This window comes from Canis lupus, chromosome 8 (assembly GCF_011100685.1).
Source record: "Canis lupus familiaris isolate Mischka breed German Shepherd chromosome 8, alternate assembly UU_Cfam_GSD_1.0, whole genome shotgun sequence".
NCBI lineage: Eukaryota > Metazoa > Chordata > Mammalia > Carnivora > Canidae > Canis > Canis lupus.
In genome coordinates, this window is record NC_049229.1 from 10479313 (window position 1) to 10505880 (window position 26568).

At 40.5% G+C, this 26568-nt stretch overlaps 3 protein-coding genes and 1 non-coding gene across 16 annotated transcripts in view; 1 reads left to right on the top strand and 3 right to left on the bottom strand.

Annotated features, from left to right (window-relative positions):
• The window catches only part of STRN3 (striatin 3), a 120632-nt gene extending 110015 nt beyond the window's left edge, over window positions 1-10617 (bottom strand). The window contains exon 1 of one of the 5 annotated variants that reach the window (XR_005363099.1): window positions 10130-10617. Coding sequence is in view for 4 of the 5 variants with exons in the window: in XM_038544400.1 (XP_038400328.1) it covers window positions 10130-10411 (282 nt within the window). In the remaining variant the exon portion in view is untranslated. The remainder of the gene's footprint in view (window positions 1-10129) is intronic. The other 4 variants (XM_038544400.1, XM_038544401.1, XM_038544402.1 and 1 more) reach the window with 4 other exon arrangements.
• Window positions 9154-26568, top strand: part of AP4S1 (adaptor related protein complex 4 subunit sigma 1) — a 54789-nt gene continuing 37374 nt past the window's right edge. Inside the window, exon 1 of one of the 9 annotated variants that reach the window (XM_038544413.1) lies at window positions 9154-9307. The gene's annotated coding sequence lies outside the window, so the exon portion shown is untranslated. Of the gene's footprint in view, window positions 9308-9364; window positions 9511-9544; window positions 9688-9744; window positions 10013-10833; window positions 11223-26568 lie in introns of those variants that run through there. The other 8 variants (XM_038544407.1, XM_038544410.1, XM_038544415.1 and 5 more) reach the window with 8 other exon arrangements.
• On the bottom strand, window positions 10626-16001 carry LOC119876478 (small nuclear ribonucleoprotein-associated protein B'-like). Its single transcript, XM_038544080.1, has 3 exons — window positions 15938-16001; window positions 13175-13277; window positions 10626-11169 (listed from the first exon to the last, which is right to left on the bottom strand). The coding sequence occupies exons 1-3, from the start codon at window positions 15999-16001 to the stop codon at window positions 10626-10628; spliced, it is 711 nt and encodes a 236-aa protein (XP_038400008.1).
• LOC119873163 lies at window positions 25205-25311 on the bottom strand. The gene has a single exon (XR_005363944.1). It is a non-coding gene; the product is annotated as a U6 spliceosomal RNA (small nuclear RNA).

A 26568-nucleotide genomic window follows, 5' to 3' on the forward strand; every position in this document is an offset into this window, starting at 1 on the left:
ATCAAATCCCACGTCAGGCTCCCGGTGCATGGAGCCTGCTTCTCCCTCTGCCTGTGTCTCTGCCTCTCTCTCTCTCTCCCTGTGTGACTATCATAAAAAAAATAAAAAATCTAAAAAAAAAAAAAAAAAAAAAAAAGAAAGGTTCAGAATTATTTCCAAGAAATGTTAAACAAAAAAAGTGAAAAATAGGGTAGTGTATATTTGCTTATATCTATTTGCATAAAAAAGTAAGAATACACATAGTACCAACTAAAGTGGTTAATAATGTGGAATCAAGGATGGACAGGCACATGGTTAAGTACGAGACTTAGGGACGCCTGGGGGGGGTGGGGGGGTGGAGCAGAGACACAAGCAGAGGAAGAAGCAGGCTCCATGCAGGGAGCCTGCCATGGGACTGGATCCTGGGTCTCCAGGATCACACCCCGGGGCTGAAGATGGCGCTAAACCGCTAAGCCACCAGGGCTGCCCAATAAGTATTTTAAAAACCTTTTTACAAAGTCTACCTGAAGATGATCCAAATTTTCACCATAAGTCTATAACTGCTTCAGTTAGTTTTTTATATCTTGTCACACTGAGCCTATCCATTAGTCACTTGTTTACAATTCTTTACCACTTAGGTGGTCCCAATGAACACTAGATACTGCTATTAACTTAAAATGGCAGTAACACATTGCTCAAAAGCAACTCAGCAGCTCCTGACTCCATTTCCTACTGTTGTATGTTGAACAAGTTATTTAACCTTTTGTCTATGTTTCCTTCTCTCTAAAATGGAAATAAGTATACCTATGATTTAGGCATGGTATGAAAGAATGATTCAATGATTCCTCACACACAGAAAACTGATTAAATGTTAGCAGATGTTATTATTCATATAGTCCTTTTATGGACATGTAAAGCTTTCATCTGTGTAATCAAACACCACAGTATGTTTCTAACAAATCCAACAAAAATTCATAGCATACTGAAAATCAGTAAACTCCTCTTAAGGGTAGCTTCAATGCACTGGAAAGCAGAAAAGCAAAAATAACAAAAAATAAAAGTGCAACAATAGAGTAAATACAGTGCAAGTCACTCTGAATGCACAGAAAGGAGTGATATATTGCTGAAGTTTAAAATATCAATAGGAGGAATGAGGATTTTGAAGGGAGAGGTGTTAGAGAAATGAATTATACCAAATCATTAATAACGTTTGATCATGCAGGTTCCCAAACCTGGCTGATAACCAGAATTACCAGGTATATATTTTAAAAACAAAAGATTCCACCTCCAACTCCTTAATCACAATGACAAGGGATGGAATATGGGAATCTGTATTTTTAAAGCATCCCAGGTAATTATGATCATTAAGTAAGTTTGGGAGCCACCACAGGTCTCACTATCTTACAATTAGAGACTTTACAAGTATCTCCAGATAAAATAAATTTAATCATTGCCTTTGGTAACTGTAAAGCCAAAGGCAAAGTGATTTTACAATTAGTCATTCCTGGGCGCCTGGGTGGCGCAGTGGGTTAGCGCCTGCCTTTGGTTCAGGTCATGAGCTCAGGGTCCTGGGATGGAGCCCCGTGTAGGGCTCCCTGCTCTCCGGGGTGTCTGCTTCTCTTCTGCCTCTCCCTCTGTTCTCAAATAAAAATCTTTTTAAAAAAGCAACCATTCATCCTTTTAGATTAAGCCATTAAAGAATATTTAAGGTAAGCATATAGTAAGTGTTCTAAGTAATAGTGTGGCTGCCATTTACTGAAAAATTGACTAGAAACAATGCCCAACATCATTCCATTCAAAAACCAGGAAAATGTCAAGAGGGAAGAGAATAGAGAATATAATTTAAAAATGGGCAAAAGATCTGAAAAGACACCTCACCAAAAAAGATATGCTTATCTTTTGGAAAATAAACATATGAAAAATGTCGAAGATTCTATGGCATTAGGGAATTGCAGATTAAACCAAGATACCACTACAACATATTAGAATGACTAAAATCCAAAACACGGACATCAAATGCTGACAAGAATGTGACACAAGAATTCTTTTTTTTTTTTAATTTTTTTTTTATTTATTTATGATAGTCACAGAGAGAGAGAGAGAGAGAGGCAGAGACACAGGCAGAGGGAGAAGCAGACTCCATGCACCGAGAGCCCGATGTGGGATTCGATCCCGGGTCTCCAGGATCGCGCCCTGGGCCAAAGGCAGGCGCTAACCCACTGCGCCACCCAGGGATCCCTGACACAAGAATTCTTGTTCATTGCTGGTAGGAATGCAAAAAGGTACAGACACTTTGAAAGACTGTTTGGCAGTTTCTTAAAAATTAAACATACTCTTATTATACAATCCAGCAAGCAAGTTCTGTTATTTATCTAAATTACCTGAAAACTTATGTCCACACAAAAACCTGCACATGAATGTTTATTCATAATTGCCAAATTATGGCATTGCTGGAAGCAGCAATGACATCCTTCAGTATATTCAGCACTAAAAAGACCAAGCCACAAAAAGCCATTTAAGAAGGAATCTTGGGCAGCCCAGTTGGCTTAGCGGTTTAAGCGCCACCTTCAGCCCAGGTCCTGATCATGGAGACCCAGAATCGAGTCCCACGTCGGGCTCCCTTCATGGAGCCTGCTTCTCCCTCTGCCTGTGTCTCTGCCTCTCTGTGTCTCTCATGAATAAATAAGTAAAATCTTAAAAAAAAAAAAAGAATATATAGAGGAGTGGATGGATAGAAGTATAAGTAAAATAAAATCAGTGAAGAGTTAAGATGACTGACAAGTTTGTAGGAGTCACAGATATTGTATTTTTGTATACATTTAAAACTCTCCATAATAAAAAAATTAAAGGTATATGAAACACAATCATATTTACAATATAGAGAATAAACTGAATAAACTGTTAGGACAGCAATATGTATGGAGGGAAACTGTTAGATTACTCCAAAGAATTCAGGCAGGAGCACCCTGAAAGAAGACAGGGACAGTAAAGAAATGAAAAAATAAATCAGGGTGATTTCCTGAGGTCAGTGATTACCAAGCTTCAGGGACATTCTATGCAAAAATTTTTACTCATCCATTTTTTTTTTAAAGATTTTATTTATTTATTCATGAGAGACACAGAGAAAGAAAGGCAGAGACACAGGCAGAGGGAGAAGCAGGCTCCATGAAGGAAGCCTGATGCGGGACTCCATCCCAGGACTCCAGGATCACACTCTGAGCCGAAAGCAGACACTCAGCTGCTGAGCTACCCAGACGTCCCAACTCACCCATTTTTTTTAAACTAAAAGAGGCTCCCCAGCTTTCATTATATATAATGGAGACTAAATCCCAAAATATTAATCATTGAATTAAAATATATATTAGGGGCACGTGGATGACACAGTCAGTTGGGTGCTGAACTCGTGGTTTCAGATCAGGTTGTAATCTCAGGGTCATGGGATTAAGTCCCGCATCAAGCTTCCAGTTCAGCACGGAGTCTGCTTGAGACTGTCTCTCCCTCTGCCCCTTCCCCCCCCCATGTGCACGCGCTCCCCCCCCCCTTTTTAAAAGATTTTATTTATTTATTCATGAGAGACACACAAGGGGGGGGGGGGCAGAGACATAGGCAGAGAGAGAAGCAAGCTCCATGCAGGGAGCCCGATGTGGGACTTAATCCTGGGACTCCAGGATCACTCCCTGAGCCAAAGGCAGATGTGCTCAACCAAGGAGCCACCCAGCGATCCCTCTCAAAATAAATAAATAAAGCTTTAAAATATGTACATATGTTTTAGCATACTGAGGCTATATCTATAATTCATAGCCCCTTGAATCACTATAGTTCAGTTCACACACTTTCAAACACAGCTCTCTCCTGGGCGCCTTGGTCATTTAAGCATGTGCTTTCGACTCAGGTCATGATCCCAGACTCCTGGGATCCAGTCCAGCACTGGGCCCCCTGCTCAGCTTCTCCCTCTGCCCTTCCCCCACTACTTGTAATCTCTCTCTCTCTTAAATAATAAAATCTTACAAAAAAAAAAAAAGGAAAGAAAGAAAGAAAGAAAGAAAGAAAGAAAGAAAGAAAGAAAGAAAGAAAGAAAGCCAGCCCAGCTCTCTCCTCCTTCAGAACTTCTGCTGGTGCTGTACCTTCTAACTGGAATACCTATAGTTAGGTATTCATACTTCAGATCTAAAAGTATTCTCATCTCCAGGGGCTTTATGAGAATTAGATGAGCTAACATGTAAGAATTTAAATTCTTGGCATATAGAAATTGTTCAATAAACACTACCTATTTATCTGAAAGTCCATTATCTACATAGTTTCCTATTTACCGTTTTTCTCACCACTTATCCAGTTAATTTCTGGTTTATCACATTTTATTATTTCTAGACTATAAGTTCCATGAGACAAGGTCCTTATTTCATATATCATTAAATACCTGGTGCCTAGCACAAAGTAATACTCAAATACATTCACTGAATGATTATACTAGAATCAATAAAACTTACTCTCTCTCTATATATATATAGGGATAAAGCTCCCTGATCTCTCTAGCATCTAATGATAAGAAGGGTGGTGATGAACATTAACAATAACAGAGAAAAAGGAGAATTAGTAGGTTAAGTGTTATGGTGGGGGGGACAGCAAGCATTGAAGATGAAATGAATAATGAATGTATTGAATTTAAAGTAAAAAGTTAAACAGGAAATTAGAAATATGAGACATTTATAACCGAAGATCTAGTAGCGGTAAGAACATGGCTTCTAGAGAAGGCCTGTCCAAGTTTAAATTCTAGTTCTGCTACCTGCTAGTTGTGCAATCTTGGGGCTGATTATTTACCTCTGGGCCCCAAATTTCTAGTGCACACCAAAATGGAAAAAAAAAAAAAAGGCAGTAACAAAAGAAACCAACTGTGCCAACCTCATTGGGTTGTTTAGGATTAAAGGAGCTAATACTGAAGCACTGGAATAATACTTAGCGAACAGTAACTAAAAAACATTAGATATTAAGACCTAAGTGGTGGGGCGCCTGGGTGGCTGAGCCTGTTAAGCACTGGACTCTCGATTTCAGCTCAGGTCATGATCTCAAAGTTGTGAGATGGGCACGGACCCTGATTTAGATTCTCTCTCTCCCTCTGCTCTGCTCTCCTCCCTCTCTTAAAAAAATTTTAATTAAAAAAAAAAAAAAAAAAAACCCTAAGTGGTAGCTGAAAATCCAATTTTAAATGAAACATACAGACAGTAAATACACTAAGAGAACAAGAGTCCCAGGGAACAACGACGGGGAACAAAGGAGAGGAAACATGAATAAAAGTGTTTAGTGGACAAAAGGGAAACTAGGGAATTACACAGTGGAAGCCAAAGAAAAGGGTTCTGAGGAAGAAACAGTTAATACAGAAGTGCTGGTTAAGTGAATAAAGTTTAAAAAAAAAAAAAAAAACCCACAGGCTGGGGGGCCTGGGTGGCTCAGTGGGTTAAGCCTCTGCCTTAGGCTCAGGTTGTGATCCCAGGGTCCTAGGATGGAGCCCTATGGATCAGGCTCCCCACTCAGCAGGGAGTCCGCTTCTCCCTCTGCCTCTCCTCCTCTTTCCGCTCTCAAATAAATAAATAAAATCTTAAAAAAAAAAAAAGCCACAGGATTTGGGAATTTGAAGGCCAGCCATCAACAGAAAAAACAATATCCTACAAGATGTTCAGATGGGTTTAAGGAGAATAGGGCAAAAAGGTAAGACTATAGAGCAGGGTTAAGGGCTAAAAAGAGGAAGAGAGAATTCCAGATTAGGGGTCCCTAGACTTTTTGTTTACAAGGACTTCAAAAATAAACAGAGAAAATGACATAAGGTTGTGGCCTCTTTAATTCTATCAAATAAACTTTTTTCTTCTTGCTGTCACCATCATTTGAAATACGAACTGCAGAACAGAGAAAATTGATGAAGTCTAAAACTCTCAGAATAAAGGAAGCACCTTTATAAAAACTACCATACTGTTCTTATTTTTTGTAATTTCATAGATTTATAAAATGTTGCAATAAAAAACCCACCAGGATTTGCAAATCACTCTTCTAGACTATTCTGAGAAAATCTCAACAATAAAAGCAGGAGTGCAGAATAAACTGTTAGTTTTCTTTTAAAAATGAAGAAATCAAGTTATGCTTAAGTGAATTATCTATTAAGATCTTTAGGTGGCAACATCTGTCATGACAAATCTGTACGCCAGAGAGTGCAAACACAAACACTAAAATTTTTACATTTGTTCAATTAATAGTTTAGAATACAAACTCCTGGACTACATTCTCTCTGTATCATCTATGTCGTATTTCCATAGTTGACAAACATTTTGTGGATACCCTAAGTGTATACCACTACAGAGAAAAATATAAGGACATTTGCAATATACATAAACTAGACCTGGCACAGAATGGGGGCTCAATAAGACTTTGTTGGAATGTCCTACTGTGTGCCACATAATGGTAGATGAAGAATTACAAGTCAGATTACATTTCTATAAAAAATGGTAACATGACAATATAATACGATGGTAATAAGATCACAAGCTTTGGATTCAAACAGGTTTAAATCTTAGCTGCAACACTTTAAAGGTAAGTGACCTTGGCAAAGTTATGTCACCTAAGCTTATCTCATCTGTAAAACAGGAATGGTAACTACCTCATAAGGTTGTAGCGCTGATTAAACGGCAGTTATAATTTTTATATAACATGAATGCAAAAATCCATAAACAGTCAATTTTCTCCAAGTCTTGGACCAAATTAATCCAAATCTCTGGAGAATGAGGCAGAGGCCTGCATATTTTTAAGTTTTACAAGTGATTCTGACTAGAATTCTCATCTAGGAACCACTGTTCTAGAGCCTTACTTCTAAAGCCTTACCGGAATCCCAAGTAAGTTTATGTCATGAAGATAAAAGAGCATTAAGACATGATCCTCTGGTTTAGTTCCAAGTTTCTAAGACAGACCTTCACCCAAAATTCCTTTTACAGAGAATAGAACCACACCACAAAATTCCAACTTAAAATCCTTTACAGGAGCGCCTGGCTGGATCAGTTGGTAGAGCATGCAACTCTTGTTCTCAGGGTCATGAGTTCAAGCCCCAAGTTCAATGAGAAGCCTGAACAATTAAAAAAAAAAAAAAAAAAAAAAAAAGATCCTTTGCAAAGCCAGGGAAAACAGGATTCCATGCTGAAATTTTACATCAAAATTGGGTGTACCCTAACCTCTTCATATTCATCATTGAATAGTTCTAATATTGAACATTTCTGAGTCACTGTTCATCCACACATCAAAGTGATCTGAGGCTATACACAAAATAATATTTAAGCTCTCTTATTTCTACATTATCATTCCTAAAAATAAAGTTTACAGTTAAAATCCGTTGACACTTCACTGAAACCTTAATAAATTTTTTATTTGACACATTTTTTTCTTAAGATTTTATTTTTTTAAGTAATCTCTACACCCAACACGGGGCTCAAACTTACAACCTGGAGATCAAGAGCTACATGCTCTATCAGGGGAGCCAGCCAGGTGCCCCTTGACATATACACTGTTAAATGTGCATCTCACAAGCAATCTTATTAAAGACTGAAAGTACCTAAAGCAAATTCGATATTCCAGAAACAAACCTGAAACCCTTTTAACTAAGTAACCCAATATAACATTTTAGAAAAATATGTAGAACAAAAACAAACAGAATCATGCACATTCCATTTCAAAAGAATCAGTGTGAAATAATGAAAATCCCAGGAAAAACTAAGAGTCTAGAGACACTGTAGAACTTCTTAAAAGTAAGCAAACAAAAAAAGCTTAGAAAGGCTTTATCAGAACTAGTATTACAATAGCAGATCAACTGGAAAGCAAACAAGCAAAAGGAATCTTCCTTAAAAGACTTCACTGTTACTGGCAAAGAGAACTAAAAAGTAAAGAAAGGGCTAAGGCAGACATATAGACTTCATTATAGGTTTTTTTTTTAATTTAGACACAAATAAGCTATTTCCTCAGATACTTAAATTAGTGAAGCTTATAAATGACTAATGCACTGTTAACTTACAAAGTGTTAAAATCCAAGCTTTCGGGTGCTTACAGGGCAAAATAAATGTCTCATCCTCTAGGGCAGGGGAAAAAAAAAAAAAAAAACCAATCTTTCATACAACAGTGCAGAGGTCATTAGACACTATATCCAGGGACTGGTGAGGTATTATTTAGTGAGTCTAAGCCTCAGTGCATTTTTAAATGCAATTTTTAAAAATAACCGTCTTATTATCTTCATACAGTATACTGTTTGCAACATGGTGTAGTAAAAAGTTGTTTATCAGCAAAACTCTATAAATCCCAGATATTTTAAACTAGACTACATACATACAAGTTAAAAGAAACTACAAAAAAAAAAAAAAAAAGAAAGAAAGAAAGAAAGAAAAGAAAAAAGAAACTACAGACAATTATGATACAAGCTTTTGGAAAGTTCTATTTTTAAAAGTCCTACAGTATATCAAAACACAATTCTAAAACATTGAATTGACTAACAGGTGTTAATTTATAATTAAGTTTTTTGAAGACTTGATAAAGGGATCCCTGGGTGGCGCAGCGGTTTAGCGCCTGCCTTTGGCCCAGCGCGTGATCCTGGAGACCCAGGATCGAATCCCACATCGGGCTCCCAGGGCATGGAGCCTGCTTCTCCCTCTGCCTATGTCTCTGCCATTCTCTCTCTCTCTCTCTCTGTGACTATCATAAATAAATTAAAAAATTCAGAAAAAAAAAGAATCAGATCAGATATGAAGACTTGATAAAGTGTCAAGATATATAAAAGTCCTTTTTAAAAGTTTAGCTTCACTAACTTTGTAGAATCAAAGATAACTAATTCAAAATTAAACTAAAAAAATATATATTTGTTTGAAGACACCCTAAGTTAATCCAGTCTTCCTTCCTGCAACACCGTATCTTCCTAACTATTCACCGTAGGCATATATGATATATATATATATCAGCGAACACTACTACTTACATTCTAAATATATACCAGTCTGAAGAACAGGTGCAACACTATTTGGATGCATGCTTTTTCCTTCTAAGCCTAATTTTGCCCTGGAAAGGGATTTAAAAATAAACACAAGTACCCAAGAGTTGAACAATCCTCTTAAAAGGATGTAGCCATTCTGAAATCCAAGACGTGAGCTCTTCAACTACCAACGTTCCTCCACAAGTTAGGTGAACCAGCCTAGCAAAGTTTCACCTTTAAAAGATCAAGTAAGGCTCAATTATGAAGGATTCTGGGGATATTTAACCTTGCTTCCCCTGCGCGAGTCAGTTAACGTGGGACAAGTACGTGTCACACTTCAAGGTAACACTAAATCGTTCCTCGGTTGTTTCCTAAACACGGCAGAGAGACTCTGGTTCGGCTTCACAGGGCTAAAGGAGGGGCTGGAGGCCCGGGGAAGGAAGGGTACTCCCGAAAGAAAAATTCAATTTAGAGAAGCAGTGATGATGAGTCAGTCGCTTGGGAAGAACTGACCGGGAGGGAACCTAAGTAAGGCAGCATCCCAGGTAAGAAGGTACTTAAAGTTGGCGGTAGGAAACGTCAACTTCCCAAGTCAGCAGCAGGACACTACGCTCGGTGGCAGCCCTGGAAAGAAGCGTGGCTGTCAAGGGGCAAGTGCGCACCAACTACGGGAGAGGGGCCCAAGAAACGCCAAATCGGATAGGGGGGTGAAAAAGGAAAAGGTAATGAAATGCCCATCGCAAACCCTCCCCTCGGGCTCTCCCTCGCAGAAGGCGCAGTCAGCTGCAAGCTTCGCGCCCCGTCACCCCACGCCGGACTCTCCCACTGAGAGGAGTTCTGCCCCAAGCCCCGGAGGCCCGGCAGGCCGCCTCCAGAGGAGCCCCCGCAGACGCCATACTAAAAGTCAAAATGGCTGCCCCAAGGAAGCCCGCACCGCGCAGCTAGCAAGGGCTGGGGAACAAGCTTCTGCGGGAAAGGGGGAGGGGGGCCCTCGGGAGAGCCGTCGCCAGAGCCGTAGGCAGGACTACCGCCCCCCGAGCTGCACAGGTAGGCTGCCCCCAGCCCCCCAGGCCCGGGGCTCCGACCGAGGGGAGTCCCGGCCCCACCCCCCGGCCGGGAGCCCCGCCGCCGCAGCCGTCCCGCACCCCGACCCCAGCGAGGTACCTGCAGTTCGGCCCGCTCCACCTCCCAGTGCGCCCGCTCCATCTCGAAGCGAGCCCACTCGTGCTGGATGTAGTGCAGGATCCCCGGGATAGTGTACTGCTGCGGCCGGGACAGCTCCGGGCCTGCCGCGGGACCCGCTCCCTCGGCGGCTGGAGGACCTCCGCCGCCCGCCGCTCCATTCCCCCCTGGCGAAAGGCTCATGTTCCCCCCAGGTCCTTGCTGCTGCCTTGGAGGGGCCGCCATCCCCGGGCCGCCACCGCCGCCTCCGGCGAGCTCGTCCATTGTGTGTGGGGCCCCGGCCGGGGCGCAGGGCGAGAAGCCGACGGCTGGGGGAAGGGCCGGGGAGGGTGGCCCCGCGCTGCCGGCGGGGCGGAGGCCGCCTGGGAGAGGGGCGAGGAGGGGGTCGTTGCCGTACGCTTGCCGCGGGTCAGAGCAGGGAGCTGCCGGCCGCCGCCATTACAGTCCCTCCTCCATCTGCCCGTCTCACTCACTCACTTTAGGGAAAGGGGGGGCCGCGGCGGGAGGGGGGAGGGGGCTGGGTTGGGAAGGGGAGAGACGTAGGGCCGTCGCTCCCGCGCAGCATGCCGGGTAGAGAACGCCGCTGCCGCCGCGCGCCTAGCAGCCAAATAGAGTGCGGCCTCGCCTTACGCAGGCGTACTGAGGGCTCGTGAGGGCGCTGGAGGCGGGGTGGGGCTCTGGCCCCGCCCCCAGGCGCTCCTCCGGCTTGCCCCGGTGCCTCGCTGCGGCCTCTGGGCTGGGCTGTGTTGCGGGACACCCACCCGAACTTTCGGGCGCTCCCAACCGTCAGTTTCCCTCGCTCAGTCAGCAGCCCCTTGAGCGTCGTCCCCCCCCCCCCCCCCCGGGGCCAGCCGCATGCCTGCTTCCAGGACCGTCGTAACCTGCTGGGCGCTCTGGCCGGCTGCCGCCCGCCCGGGATGCCTGGCGTTTCTTTCGCATTCCTGGCGTGTTTCAGGACGTCCCAGAGGGTCGGGCCTCCTCCTCCGCTTGTCACTCGCTCTAAGTACCCGTCATTCCTGAGGCTTTGGGGATGGACGTTCTCTTTTGGCAGATAGCCCAGCCCCCTCCGGACACGGTGACTGGTTGCGGGTCTCGGTGTCCTAGCTCCGTGCTCCCGGGCGCGGGACGCAGCTTGTTCCACTTTGCCGCCCCTCTTTCTCCTATTCTGGGGTGGGTTGGCGCGGGGGGGGGGGGGGGGAGGAGCAGGAGTGAATGTTTTCATTTTTTTCTTGGGAGAAGGAATAGTGAAAAGCTTTAGATCTTGACGATGGTACGGGGGGAGAGAGAGAAAGGTAACTTTGAAGGAGACTTGTTAGACGAACAGTTCGGTGTTTTAGAATGAAAGGGTTCACAGGTGGCATTCATGGAATCTTGTGATGAAAACAAAATAAAAGCGTCGTGAATACAATATAAAATCCTAGATGAACAGCCGCGAAGATGTTTTCCTGGGTCATTAAATGATGTTTAAATGAATGTAATATACACCTAAAAGACACATTTAATCTTTTAAGTACCATTGTGTGTGTTTTATATGCTTAGGTTGCCAGGAAACATCCTTAATGAACTACTGTGTTTCTAAAGAAAGTTAATATAGCTAATAACCACTTGGTTGAAAAATAGGACAAGAATAATGTTTAACAATGTAATAAGGAAAAAAGGTTCAATAATTACAGCTATGCGGGAAAACTGCACATAAAATTGATCGCATTATTTTTTTTCTTCTCTACTACCAGTAAAACTCTCACTGTGTAATGCACAGCACCACTCAAAGTATAATTTCAAAAAGACTAAAATAGTACATCTTACTTAATCATGTCTACTCTTACTATGTTTAGTGATGATCTGTTACCCCTGCTGCCATGTTTTGTCTATGAAATGAGTGAGGTCTTAGGTCACATATTATTAAAAACTGTTTCTCCATATTTTTAAGTACTATTTTTCCATTTTATAGTGACCAGCATAAAACCTGCTTATTCAGTCCTCTTCCTTTTTTGAGGGGCCTCATAGTATAGAAGAAGTTCCAGGGGTGCCTGAGTGGCTCAGTGGTTGAGCGTCTGCCTTTGGCTGTGGATGTGATCCTGAGGTCCTGGGATGAGTCCCACATCAGGCTCCTTGCCTGCCTCTCCCTCTGCCTATTTCTCTGCCTCTTTCTGTCTCTCATGAATAAATAAATAAAATCTTTAAAAAAGAAAAGAAAAAGTTCCAAATATGTCTCAAAGAAATGTAGGTGAGTAGATGTAATTGATCTCTGTTATGTGGCATCAAAAGAAGAACATGAGTACTTATATTTCCCACTGGTACCTCAAGCTTAAGTAAAAACTAGATTGATAATCCTTCTATTTTCCTTCCCACCCACCTTCCAAAAAAAAAAAAAAACTATTTCTCTTCTATTACCTATCTTATTAAATGGCATTACATCCAAACCTGAGGGCTGGTAGTCATTGTACTATCTTCTTTTTACTCAGCCCCTACACCCAGTCCCTTTCTCAGTACATGTTTCATTTCTATTCCTTATCTATATCACATCTATTCCATTACCTTTATTCTTGTGTTAGTTTAAACCTGGCCACCTTAATGTTCCCCACCTTCCATGTCTGGGATAGTGCAGTCTCCCAAAAATGATTAATAACTGAAATGTGGACTAGACTAATAGATATATTTTTCCTTCACCTCAATTTTTTTGTATTATTAGTTTTTTTGCTACCATTATACCAGCTATTTCAAGGGTCAATGACCAAAACTGCCCTGAGTTCTTTTTTACTTTGTTTTCATTTTTTATAGTTGACTTTTTACCCTGAGTATTAAAAGAGAAAGACACCAAGATTTTTGACTCTGTGAGGAGAATATTTTGTACACATTATTGTCCTTATACTTTGTGTCCATGACCCCTGAGAATACTCCAGTGTCCTGGAATCTTGTCCTTTGTGTGTAATAAGCTTTCCCAGGCCATATCATAACCTACAACTCACCTAACTGGAACTCCCTCCTTGGAACTGTGGCTGAGTCATTTCCTCTCTTCAGTTTCACCTTTGAAACTTCCTTTTTGTTCTGTCATCAGTCCTGTCCATCGCTCTTCCTCTCCCATTGATTCTGTTAGTTTCAGTATGCTGCTGATGATCTTCAAGAATACCTATTTATATTAAATATATATAAATTTAGAATTTTAGGGTTTTTTTTTCCTTTCCTGTTAGCTAATCTTAGAAACCTGTGTGCTTATTCTATCTGACCAAAAAGGGATTTATCATATTTGATGTTTGTGTATTATGTCAGTAGAGGTATCTTAAGGAATTCCAGGCTTTTAAATAAGTCAGGAGTAGTTAACATCAGATGTCTTCTTCCCAATTATTGCAATACCTGATGTACAGAGTTTTGACCCTGCCTTTGAGAACTTCATGGCTCCCTGTAATTATTCACCTGAACATCTAGTTTTACACCTTGCTGACTATGAACCTGACATCCTTCTAACAAAGAGCTCAAACTGGTTCACAAACACTAATCTAGTCATCTTTTTGCATCATGTGGAAAGATTGCAACAAGTGCTATTATCTCTATGGGAAGATGAGAAAGCTGAGATAAGAGTTCTGGGTCACCTCCTCAGGCCCTTAGTAGAATAGCAAGTGGGTCCCATTCATAGCATGAGTGTGTATGTTTATTTGGAAACAACGTCTCCCTTCACTGTTCTTCCTCCTACTATCCTCTCAGTGGCTCAATATCATTCTCACAGGTTCTCAAATCATTTGCACTTTTAAGATCTTTTTCAGGTGATTTAGGAGTGATCTAGTCACTTGGGGAAATTATGTAGTGTTTACACTTATAAAGAACAAAGGAGGAAGATCTCTGAGAAGACCTAGTATGTGTTTAAAAACCAAGAGAGCAAACAGTATAATGTAGATAGAACAGTAAAGGAGGAGACAGCTTTGCCCTACACCATGGTTGAACCTGCCAAATAAGATCAGATATCTACTTCTCATGACAGGAGTTGCCTGTGGCTAAGAAAATTGTAGAAATCCATGCAGGGCACTTGAACTATTCAAATAATATGTTGTGTGGAAAAGAAAAGGAAAAGGACCTTCAAAGGTTGTAGAAAAATAGGTAACAAAACCTTTAGGAAACATAGCATGCTATATAAAATTCTAGTCCAAGTCCATTCCTGAACTGTCTTCTGGGTAATAGTCAGAAGGCAATATGCTGTGATAATATTGTATAATAGCTAACTCACAAAGATGTCACAATTGAAGGGGAAGAAAATTGCCTAGAGCGTAGTCCCCCCTGGACATTGGCTAAGAGTGAACAACCTGATCCATAAATGTGAAACCAAATAAGTAGGAAATGTGACAAATTAGAAATTGTCAAAACTTTCCTAGGCAATAATTTAACTATCTTGGAAATTTGGTTTGCCTCCTATTAGAGCAACAGTGGAGAATGTTCAAAAGAACCAGACACAGACATTTTGTCTGGGAAAGATTTCTAGCATAGATTGCTAGAGAGTGTTCTCTTTGGAGAATGTTTTAGATTTGGCAAAAATTCACAAAAACTTGGTTTCTTTTATAACAACATATTTTTAAGTGATAGCTTTGTGTTTTTATTAACAGACTAACCTGAAGAACATGATGATTACCCCACAAAAAAAGATTGAAGAATTCTTTAGAGCATTTAAAAATAAATCCTAGGGATCCCTGGGTGGCGCAGCGGTTTAGCGCCTGCCTTTGGCCCAGGGCACGATCCTGGAGACCCGGGATCGAATCCCACGTTGGGCTCCCGGTGCATGGAGCCTGCTTCTCCCTCTGCCTGTGTCTCTGCCTCTCTCTCTCTCTCTCTCTCTCTCTCTGTGACTATCATAAATAAATAAAAATTAAAAAAAAATAAAATAAAAATAAATCCTATTCTTTGCTCCTTCTGTTTCATAGGTTTTAATATAGTAATTGGATATTCTAAATCATGCTGTGCATAGACATTTTATTTTCTTTTTTTTCTTAAAGATTTTATTTATTCATGAGAGACAGAGGCAGAGGGAGAAGCAGGCTCCATGCAGGGAGCCTGATGGGGGACTCGATCCCAGGACCTCAAGATCACGCCCTGGACTGAAGGCAGATGCTCAACCACTGAGCCACCCAGGCGTCCCTGTACATAGATATTTTCTATTTAACTTTTTATTTTGAAAAATTTCAATCATGGGGGCGCCTAGCAGGTTCAGTGATTAGGGCATGTGACTCTTGATCTCAGGGTTGTAAATTCGAGCCCCACATTGGGTGTAGAGGTTGCTTAAAAATAAAATAAAAAACAAAAATTTCAATCATGTGAATATAGAAACAAAGCCTTATGAACACTTGCAACAGTTACCAAGATTTTGCTGTTCTTAGTTCATCTATTCCACCTTTTTACTGAGGATTTTTTTTTACCATTGTAAAAATTTAATAAGATTGCAGTTTATTTATTTATTTATTAAAGATTTTATTTTTTTATTCATGAGAGACACAGAGAGAGAGAGGCAGAGACACAGGCAGAGAGCAAAGCAGGCTCCACGCAGGGAGCCCAATGCGGGACTCAATCCCGGGACCCCAGGATCACGCCCCGGGCCGAAGGCAGGTGCCAAACCACCAAGCCACCCAGGGATCCCCAGTATTGCAATTTAATAAAAAAAATGTCTGCAGCACCAGTTTTCATATCATAATAAAACTGGTCCATTGGAGAGGAGACATGTAGAAGCAATTGATTTCTGTTGTGAACAAGCCTTTGGTTTTAAATATCCCAAGGCTTAAACGTGATGATACTATTTCCTCGTATAATCACCTGCCATCTTGATGCATTCATTTATCACAAGCTTCATAAAGCTGTCAAATCCCCTAATGGACATGTCTGCTACCGTTTAATTTCAATTACAACTTGTCCCTAAATTTTTCAACTTGGGAGGGTGAGCTTTGCTCATGACATTACTTGACAAGCTCAAAGATGCCTTGAAACAGAATTTCCCCCATGCTTCCAGGGCAGGCCCAGTAATATTTTAAAGTAAATCCCAAATATCGTATTATTTCTTTGGTACACACTCCTCTAAATATCTTTAACAGATTAGGACCTTTTTAAAAAAAACATACCACAATACTAATGTCACACCTACAAAGTTAATGGTGATTGTTTAATATAGTCTAATCCCCAGCCCATACTCAATTTCTCCCAATTGTCTCAAAAAAATTTTTTTAAGGAGTTGGTGGCTTCAAATCAGGATCCTAACAAAATCCACATCTATCTATTTCTTTCTTTCTTTCTTTCTTTCTTTCTTTCTTTCTTTCTTTCTTTCTTTCTTTCTTTCTTTCTTTCTTTCTTCCTTCCTTCCTTCCTTCCTTCCTTCCTTCCTTCCTTCCTTCCTTCCTTTATTTATTCATGAGAGACACAGAGAGAGGCAGAGATGTAGGCAGAGGGAGAAGCAGACTTCCCGCTGGGATCCTGATGTTGAACTGGATTCCAGGACCCCAGGATCATACCCTGAGACAAAGGCAAGTGCTCAACCACTGAGCCACCCAGATGTCCCCACGTATTTCATTTAGTTTATATGTCTTTAGGTCTTTTTTGATTTGCCTTCCCCTCATCCCAACAATGCCATGCCATTTTGTCAAAGAAACCAGGTTATTTATACTATAGAATTTCCTGCATTTGGCTGATTGCATTTTTATGGTATTAGTTAGCTATTCCTTCCTCCTCCATATTTTCTATAAACTAGAAGGTCCTAGATGGGACCTTTCCTTGCACTCATTGGCAAAAGAGACCCTGCCAGGCTTCCTCCTGGCTCTCATTTCAAGTGGGGGAGCAGGGCTCCTTCCTTTGGATGATGACTTGGTGATTTCTGGATTCTTTGGCTCTTTAGACTTTTATAAGACCACATTTTCAAACCTCCACCTCTGCCAGCACAGCTATGGTCATGCGCTTTTATTTTTCCTAAGATTTTATTTGAGAGAAACAGAGCACGAGCAGTGGGAAGGGGCAGAGGGAAAGGCACAAGCAGACTCCCTGACGAGCATGGGTTCACGGGAGCTTCTTGAGGGACTTGACCCCATGAGATCACGACCAGAGTGGCAGTCAGATGCTTAACCAACTGAAGCACCCATACACCCCTATGCTAAGTGTTGTTTGACTCTCCCCATTCTAGAGTTCCAGGGACTGTTTTTCACCTGGTTTTTAGTAAAGATGTTGCCTGTAGACTTGGATTTTTCCCATCCTTGCTGCTATCACCATTTTTATGAGTGGATCATGGGAGCTCCCAAAACTACTCTGCTGCTATCACCTTGCCTCTCTACACTCTGGGCATTTTAGAGTTTAAATTGCTTACTATGTAACCTAAAATTATTTATTACAACCTGCTATTGAAATAGTTTTATTTGACCACTACTATTTGAGACATTTTTGCTTTTCAAAGATCATGAGATAAAAATGAGTGTAAATTTAAGTATGAATATGTTTTGTGCAACTTTTGGGCCAGCTCTTGTCTGACAACTTTATATCTTATTTACATTTTGAGCGGGAGCTATAACATGTTGCTACACTTTATTGTGAAGTTCAGAAAAGCAAAAGGTGCTTGTGGGCAAAGGGCAGCCAAGCAGGCCACCTGAAAAGCCCTGTATTTACCCTGACATTTGATCTGAAGGAGAATGATTCTAAATTCAGATACATGCCTGCAAACTTGCCGTGGACAGCATTTGCCGGGTATGTTTTATTTATTGGAAGTAGAAAGGGAGATTAGCTGAACTCACTAAGAGAGCAAATCAGATGTAGGAATTTTGGAAGTTTAGGTCCAATTACAAATGTTAAGCACGCTGTTGTAAATGTAATAATATGAGTTCTACTGTCCTAAATTTTCAAATAATCTGATTGGGTCATTTCTGAAGCATTTTAGGCTCCATGTTGAGATCAACTAAAAGTAAGCAATCTGTTAGAATTGCCCCTTTTGTAACATGTTCCAGAGTCAGTTTGAAAATACCAGAATATGGGCAGCCCGGGTGGCTCAGTGGTTTAGCGCCTGCCTTCAGCTCAGGGTGTGATCCTGGAGATCCGGAATGGAGTCCCACGTCGGGCTCCCTGCATGGAGCCTGCTTCTCCCTCTACCTGTGTCTCTGCCTCTCTCTGTATCTGTCATGAATAAATAAATAAAATCTAAAAAAAAAAAAAAAAAAAAAAAGAAAAAGAAAAGAAAATACCAGAATATGCATGTTAGCCAATAAAAGCTTTCGTACTGGGGTACAACTGGCTCGAGCTAGATTTCCTTTTTTTTTTTTTATATTTTATTTATTTATTCATAGAGACACAGCTAGAGAGAGAGACAGAGACACAGGCAGAGGGAGAAGCAGGCTCCATGCAGGGAGCCCGATGTGGGACTCGATCCCGGGGTCTCCAGGATCACACCCTGGGCTGCAGGCGGCGCTAAACCGCTGCGCCACTGGGGCTGCCCTCGAGCTAGATTTCCACTAGTGAATGAGGAATGAAATTGTGCTTCCCTGATCATATTTTTTTAATAATAAATTTATTTTTTATTGGTGTTCAATTTGCCAACATACAGAGTAACACCCAGTGCTCATCCCGTCAAGTGCCCCCCTCAGTGCCTGTCACCCATTCACCCCCAGCCCCCGCCCTCCTCCCCTTCCACCACCCCTAGTTTGTTTCCCAGAGTTAGGAGTTTTCATGTTCTGTCTCCCTTTCTGATATTTCCTACCCATTTTTTCTCCCTTCCCTTCAATTGCCTTTCACTATTATTTATATTCCCCAAATGAATGAGAACATATAATGTCACATTATAGCCATCACTGCATTACTGGAGTCATGAGGCAAACCCGGAGGTAAAGGTGCAGTGCATGAGAGAAAGACTCCCGAGTCAGGCTATCCGGCATTGGGTGACCTTTGGCAAGTGACTTAAGTTTTCACGTCTATAAAGTGAGGATAAAAAAATCTCCAACTCATAGAACTATTATGAGGATTAAATGAATGTAAGCAAAATGTTCCAAACAGCACCTGGGTGTCTCGTAAGTACTGTTAGTGTTTTCTACTGTTATTATCTCTCTTCAGGAGTTGGTGTGTCGGGTCATGTTCACATCATATTCCAAAGACCATATACTGTCTTTCAGGATACAGCTTTCAAGAAGGCCTTTCATGGCTACCATCAAACATTGGGAGTTATTAATTACTCATTTGAATTAGTGTTAGTGGTGGCCATGTCATTAACAAAAAAGATCCTGTTGGGTAAGTCAGCTGATCCCCAAACTGAAGTTTGATACAGTAATTTTTATATTTCACTGCTTCATCTCTTTAGAGTGATGATCTGCAAAAAAAAATTGTTATTGGAGCCATAATTTTCCAAGTAATATCTTTAGGCCCTGAAAATATTGATGTAGCTTTTACTATGCTTGATTTTAACTCAGGACATACTTTTATTTAATTAAGAAGCTCTTAAAATAGGAGCTTTAATACATTGCTGTAGTTTCATAGTATGATTTTCTTGTATATACTTTTTAGGAAAAAATTATCATAGCAATTAATTTTTCCTAAATAATGTGAGCATTAGCGTAAAAAAATTTTACAATATTGAAACAAATTAGTTGCAGATAAATTATGGAGTGATTATTTTATAGAAACATTTTCCATAATTCCAGTATTGTATTTAAATTCAACTTATAGTCAACTTTTCAGAGATGTATTTTGTGTAAAGTGAGATTCCCTTGCATCCCAGTGACATTTTGTTTCTTCTTTATTTGACACAAAAAACTAGGAACCACCAGCAAATCAAAAATTTTTTAAAGATTTTATGCATTTATTAGAGAGAGAGAGAGTGCATAAGCCAGGGGGAGAAGCAGACTCCATGCTAAGCACAGAGCCCGACTCAGGGCTCAGTCACAGGACCCCAGATTATTACTTGAGATGAAGGCAGATGCCTAACCAACTGAGCCACCCAGGTACCCTAGCAAATCAAATTTTAATTCCAAATTGCTTTAGTTTGATTTGATTAACATTGCACTTGACCCTTTAAGAGCACTCACGGGCCTGTCACTCAAATCCTAATGCGAAGCTTAGATGACTACTCTTCAGAAGAACAAATGTGTAAGAAAAATCTGGCTTAATATGACTTTCACAGTTCTCACTGGAAATCAGATGCCCAGCAAAAATTAACCAGATCTATCTAACTTAAGAAATACAGAAGTTAAATTTATTAGAATCCAGAATATCTAGTTTGAAATATTTACAATTTGAGGGGGAAACTTAACTGACCGTTTTATAGGAATGGGAAGTAATATATAGTAATCCTACTTATCTTCTGGAGTTCCTCCTTATTGATACCTTATAACATCAGAATAGAAAGTATCCTAGCCATGAAACTGCTACATCTCTGCTCCAGGATCACTCTTCTCTAAGATACTGGATGTCTTTATTAGCCCAAAAATTTGATGAAGATATTTAGTCATTAAGCACAAGTATTTAATTTGTGTGGCTAATTTTAACTGAACAATTAAAAGTAAGATTACCCACAAAGGGGTATTTCTTCACTGTTTCTAATCTATGCCCATGTTGTGTCAGAGTAAAATGTAATTCCATATTTTATCCTTGATATAAAACCAAATAGAAGAAAGATAATTTTAGAAGAAAAAACTTTGTTTTGATTTCAAAAGATACATATTGTTATCTCCGTTGGTGTAATGGGAAGGTTGAGTGCCATTATTTGCCCCAAAGCAGCTTCTCTATCCTAAAGTGGAGGGTAAATATCAACAACAGCAACAACAGGCTCCTGTGAACTCCAATTTGTATCTTTAAACTGTACACACCTCCCACCACCACCAGACTTGGTAGTCAATACTTCTCTGGCAGATGACTGATGGAGAATCTATTCTCAATCCCTCCATCCCCCACTACACATACACACACACACACACACACACACACACACACACACACAGATGACTAATGAATAAAAATAAAACAAGTATTTTCAGACAGTGTAATGGTCTATTTATAGTATATAAATTCCTCATCCTCAGTTTTTGAAATATGACTTTTCTCCCCCTACCTGAATCACATTTCTGTAAAGACCTTTAAAAATTCCTCAGTTTGGGATACCTGGGTGGTTCAATGTTTGAGTGTCTGCCTTTAGCTCAGGTCATGATCCCAGGGTCCTGGGATCGAGTCCCACATTGGGCTCACTCCATGGAGCCTGCTTCTCCTTCTGCCTATGTCTCTGCCTTTCTCTGTGTGTCTCTCATGAATGAATATAATAAAATCTTAAAAAAAAAAAAGAAAATTCTTCAGTTCACCCTGATTTAGGATAGGAAGTCTGATACCTGAACATCTCCAAAAATATGGTATCTGTCCTTTTCAGTAAAACTTTAGGCTGTCTCTGATGTATTTATATATGTTTTAAAGTTACAAATGACCACACTTATTTGAACTTGTATCTTGGACCAGAATTTGATAAGCCTTTTTTTGAATTTTTGTTATTGAAGTATAGTTGACATATAATGTTACATTGCTGTTAGGTGTACAACATAGTGATTCTACAATTCTATACATTATTCAGTTCTCCCGGTGATAAGTTTAATTGATGAGACTTTTTTTTTTTAATTTTTATTTATTTATGATAGTCGCAGAGAGAACGAGAGAGAGGCAGAGACACAGGCAGAGGGAGAAGCAGGCTCCATGCACCGGGAGCCCGATGTGGGACTCGATCCCGGAACTCCAGGATCGCGCCCTGGGCCAAAGGCAGGCGCCAAACCACTGCGCCACCCAGGGATCCCTGATGAGACTTTTTTTTAAAAAGATTTTATTTACTTATTGATGAGAGACAGAAAGAGAGAGAGAGAGAGAGAGAGAGAGAAAGGCGGAGACACAGGCAGAGGGAGAAACAGGCTCCATGCAGGGAGCCCGACATGGGTCTTGATCCCTGGTCCCCAGGACCAGGCCCTAGACTGAAGGTGGCGCCAAACTACTGAGCCACCCAGGCTGCACTTGATGAGACTTTTTGATCAATTTCCCAAAATGGCTTTAGATCAAGATTTTAGAGTCACGTGAAGCTTTAGAAATTTTTCAGATATATTCCTAGAAAAATGACAGACTAGAGTATTAAGGTTTATTCTTAAAGTACTTTTCCACAGAAATAGGATTTCCATAGATCCTGAATTTGATTGAAATTTAACATTTTATTTTTTTAAAATATTTTATTTTTAAGTAATCTCTATACCCAACGTGGGGCTTGATCTTACAACCCCATGATCAAGAGTTCCATGATCAAGAGTTGCGTGCTCTTGAGCTAGCCAGGCACTTAGAAACTTAGTATTTTAAAATGTTTAAAAAATAAAGATAAAAATAAAAAATAAAATGTTTAAATATTTTATTTATTTATTTATTTATTGAGGGAGAGAGGGAGGGAGGGGGGAGGGAGGGGCAGAGGGAGAAGGAGAGAGAGAATCTTAAGTTCAATGAGAGAATCTTTTTTTTTTTTTTTAAGATTTTTATTTTATTCATGAGAGACACACAGAGGGAGGGAGAGACACAGGCAGAGGGAGAAGCAGGCTCTCTGCATGGGGCCAGATGTGGGACTTGATCCCCAGACCCTGGGATCACACCCTGAGTCAGTCAGATGCTCAACTGCTGGGCCACCCAGGCATCCCTCAGTGACAGAATCTTAAGCTCGACCTCATGACCCTGAAATCATGACCTGAAGTGAAATCAAGAGTTAAATGCTTAACCAACTCAGCTACCCAGGCACCCCTTAACTATTTTAAAACCGCGTTTAAAGCAGCACACATGTAAATGTGTTAAATGCCAAATTAATCAAATGTAGTTGAAATATTTCTTGAGTGGCCACAGATTCAACAGAAAGTAAAAGTCTCAGGTAAAGCAACTGAAAATGTATTCTGAAACAAAGAACAGATTTGGAGAGAGAGATTGGGGGCGGTGAGGATGGATGGAAAGAAAGGTAGAGTGGGGGGATCCCTGGGTGGCTCAGTGGTTTAGCGCCTGCCTTTGGCCTAAGGTGCGATCCTGGAGTCCCGGGATCAAGTCCCACATCGGGCTCCCTGCATGGAGCCTGCTTTTCCCTTCTCCCTTTGCCTTTGTCTCTGCCTCTCTCTCTCTCTCTCTCTCTCTCTCTCTCTCTCTCTCTATGTCTATCATGAATAAATAAATAAATCTTAAAAAAAAAGAAAAGAGGGATCCCTGGGTGGCGCAGCGGTTTGGCGCCTGCCTTTGGCCCAGGGCGCGATCCTGGAGACCCGGGATCGAATCCCACATCGGGCTCCCGGTGCATGGAGCCTGCTTCTCCTTCTGCCTATGTCTCTGTCTCTCTCTCTCTCTCTGTGTGACTATCATAAATAAATAAAGATTTAAAAAAAAAAAGAAAGAAAGAAGGAAAGAAGAAAAAGAAAGAAAGAAAGAAAGAAAGAAAGAAAGAAAGAAAGAAAGAAAGAAAGAGAAAGAAAGAAAAGAAAAGGAAAGGAAAAGAAAAGAGAAAAAAGAAAGAAAAGAAAAAAAAGAAAAGAAAAGAAAAGAAAAGAAGAGAAGAAAAGAAAGGCAGAGTGGGTGACAGGTATCCCGAAGCCAATTGTCTTAAAACTAAAGTAGCAGGAATCTGTTGGGCAGAGTATCTCACCTACACTGGGGCGGAGGATGAGGAAGGAAAAGGAGAGCTCTGTTGAGTGTTGGACATTTCCTTTATCTCATTTCATCCTCACAGTAAGTTTGTGAGGCAGTTGTCATTATTCTCAGTTAACAGATGAGAAAACTGAATCACTGAAGAATTCCAGTAAATCTGAAGCAAAGAAACAAACTGTTTTAGTTTATAAAGAAAGAATATATATTACAAACTCTGAGGGAAATGCTCTAACTTGGGTGAAAATCTGCTACCGGACAGTATTTCCTCTCATTTAAGGGTGAAGACATTCAGAAACAGCTAGATAATTTAGAGGCCTATAGAATGAATCAATGTGATGTGACAAGTAGAATCTTGCAGTTGCTATTTCCATGTTTCCGGTGTTTAGTCCATACTGATTAGATGCTGTCAACTTATCCACTTTGTTTTTTTGTTTTTTTTTTTAACTTACCACTTTGAAAACAGTACTTGTTTTAAAGAAGTATGGCATTTAGAAATGTCACCTCATGCAACTGAGATCACGATCTGAGCTGAAACCGAAATTTGGAGGCTTAACTGCACCACCTTGGCACCTCAAAGATTTTCATCATCGCCAAAAAAAAAAACCCATCCCCATTTTCCCCTAAATCTCTCTCGACCCTAATCGACCACTAATATACTTTCTATCTATGTAGTTTTGTCTTTTCTGGACATTTCAGGTTAATGGAATCATGCAATAGGTAGTAATTTGCATCTGGCTTCTTTTACTTGGTGTTTTCAAGTCTCATCCTTTTCATAGCATGTAGAAATATTTTGTTCCCTTTTATCCCTGGGTAGTTTTCCATTGTATGTAGATATAGCATATTTTGTTTATCCATTCATCAGCTGATGGACATTTGGGTTGTTTCCATTTTTTGGCTATTACGAATAATGCTGCTATGAACATTCATGTACAAGTCTTTTTTGGACATGGTTTCATTTCTCTTGAGCTTATACTTAAAAGTAGAATGGGGGGATAATATGGTAAATTTATGTAGATTTTTAAGAAATTGCCAAATTGTTTTCCAGAATGTCAGAACAGTTACTTTCCTACCAACATTGCATGGGGGTTCCAGGTCTCCACATCCTGGTCAGCACTTGTTATTTTCTCCCTTAAAAAAAAAAAAAAAAAAAAGAAAAAGGTTTATTTCTTTATTTGAGAGAGAAAAAGGTAGAGCTGAGCAGGAGGGGCAGAGGGAGAGAGAGAGAGAGAGAGAACCCTTAGCAGAATATATGGCCAGCACAGAGCCAGATGTTGGGCTTGATTCCACTACCTTGAGATCATGATTCTTAACTGACTGAGCCACCCAGGCGCCCCTATTTTCTCCCTTTTTGATTTTAGCCACTCAAGTGGGTGTGAAGTGGTATCTTGTGGTTTTCTCTTGAATTTTTCTTTTTTTTTTTTTTTTTTTTTTTTTTTTTTTTTAAATATGGAACGCTTCACGAATTTGCGTGTCATCCTTGCGCAGGGGCCATGCTAATCTTCTCTGTATCGTTCCAATTTTAGTATATGTGCTGCCGAAGCGAGCACCTCTTGAATTTTTCTAAGGATTAATGATGTTGGACATTTTTTCATGTGCTTAGTAGGAATTCATATATTCTCTTTGTTCACATGTACTTTCAAATCCATTGTCCATGTTTTAAATTGTGTTGTTGTCTTCCTATGAAGTAGTCTTTCATATATTCTAGATACAAGTCCTTTATCAGATGTATGATTTGCAAATAATTTCTCCCTGTCTGTGACTTTTCATTTTCTTCATGATGTCTTTTGAAGTATGGGTTTTCTAGTCTGATAAAATCCAGTTTATCAGTTTTTTTCTGTTGCAGATTGTGCTTTTGGTTTTAAATCTGTTTCTTCTAAAAGTTTTATAGATTTAGGACACATGGCTGGCTCATTTGGTAGAGCATTTGACCTCTTGATCTCAGGGTCATAAGTTCAGACCCCACACTGAGCATGGAGCCTCCTTAAAAAAACTTTTTAAAAAGATTTTATTCATTTATTCCTGAGAAACACAGAGGGGGGTGGGGCAGAAACACAGGCAGAGGGAGAAGTAGGCTTCATGCAGGGAGCCCGATGCAGGACACGATCCCGGGACTCCAGGATCACGCCCTGGGCAGAAGGCAGACACCCAATTGCTGAGCCACCCAGGCGTTCCAAAATAAATTGTTTTTTTATAAAATTAAAAGTTTTATGGGTTTACCCCTTTTATTTAGGTCTGTGATCTATTTTGAGTTAATTTCTCTGTATGGTATAACATAAAGGTCTAAATGCATTATTGTAATTTCTTGAGGTTAAATGAAATATTCTAGTCAGCTTCTAGTAAATTCTTAACAAAAGAATGGCTCTCTGCTTCCTGAAAATATCATTGTATTCCAATATATGTACAACTTTGAGAGAGACCAGCTGGAGCCATGAGGGATGGGGCTGCCCCCCAGCCAGCCGAATCACCTGAACGAACCTGAGGATCTGTGAGATGACATTTCAGGACAGCTTGCCCTCGCATCCAGCGTTCTGTGGATTAAGACCCATGACCAAATGAAAGAAATTATCCATAACATCTGTGTTTCTATTTACTCTGTTCCCTTGCTGTCTTGTACCTAGTAAGCACTCAGCTCATATTATTTGGTCTGACTTGATATCGAGAAAGGTGAACTTTGTGACCTTGTAGGTGTGTATTTTAATAGGTCTTTTAATACTCTGCCTCTCCATGTATGAGTCCTGCTCCAGACCTACTGAATCAGAGTCTATATTTTAACAAGCTCCCCAAGGGATTTGTGTGCTCATTAA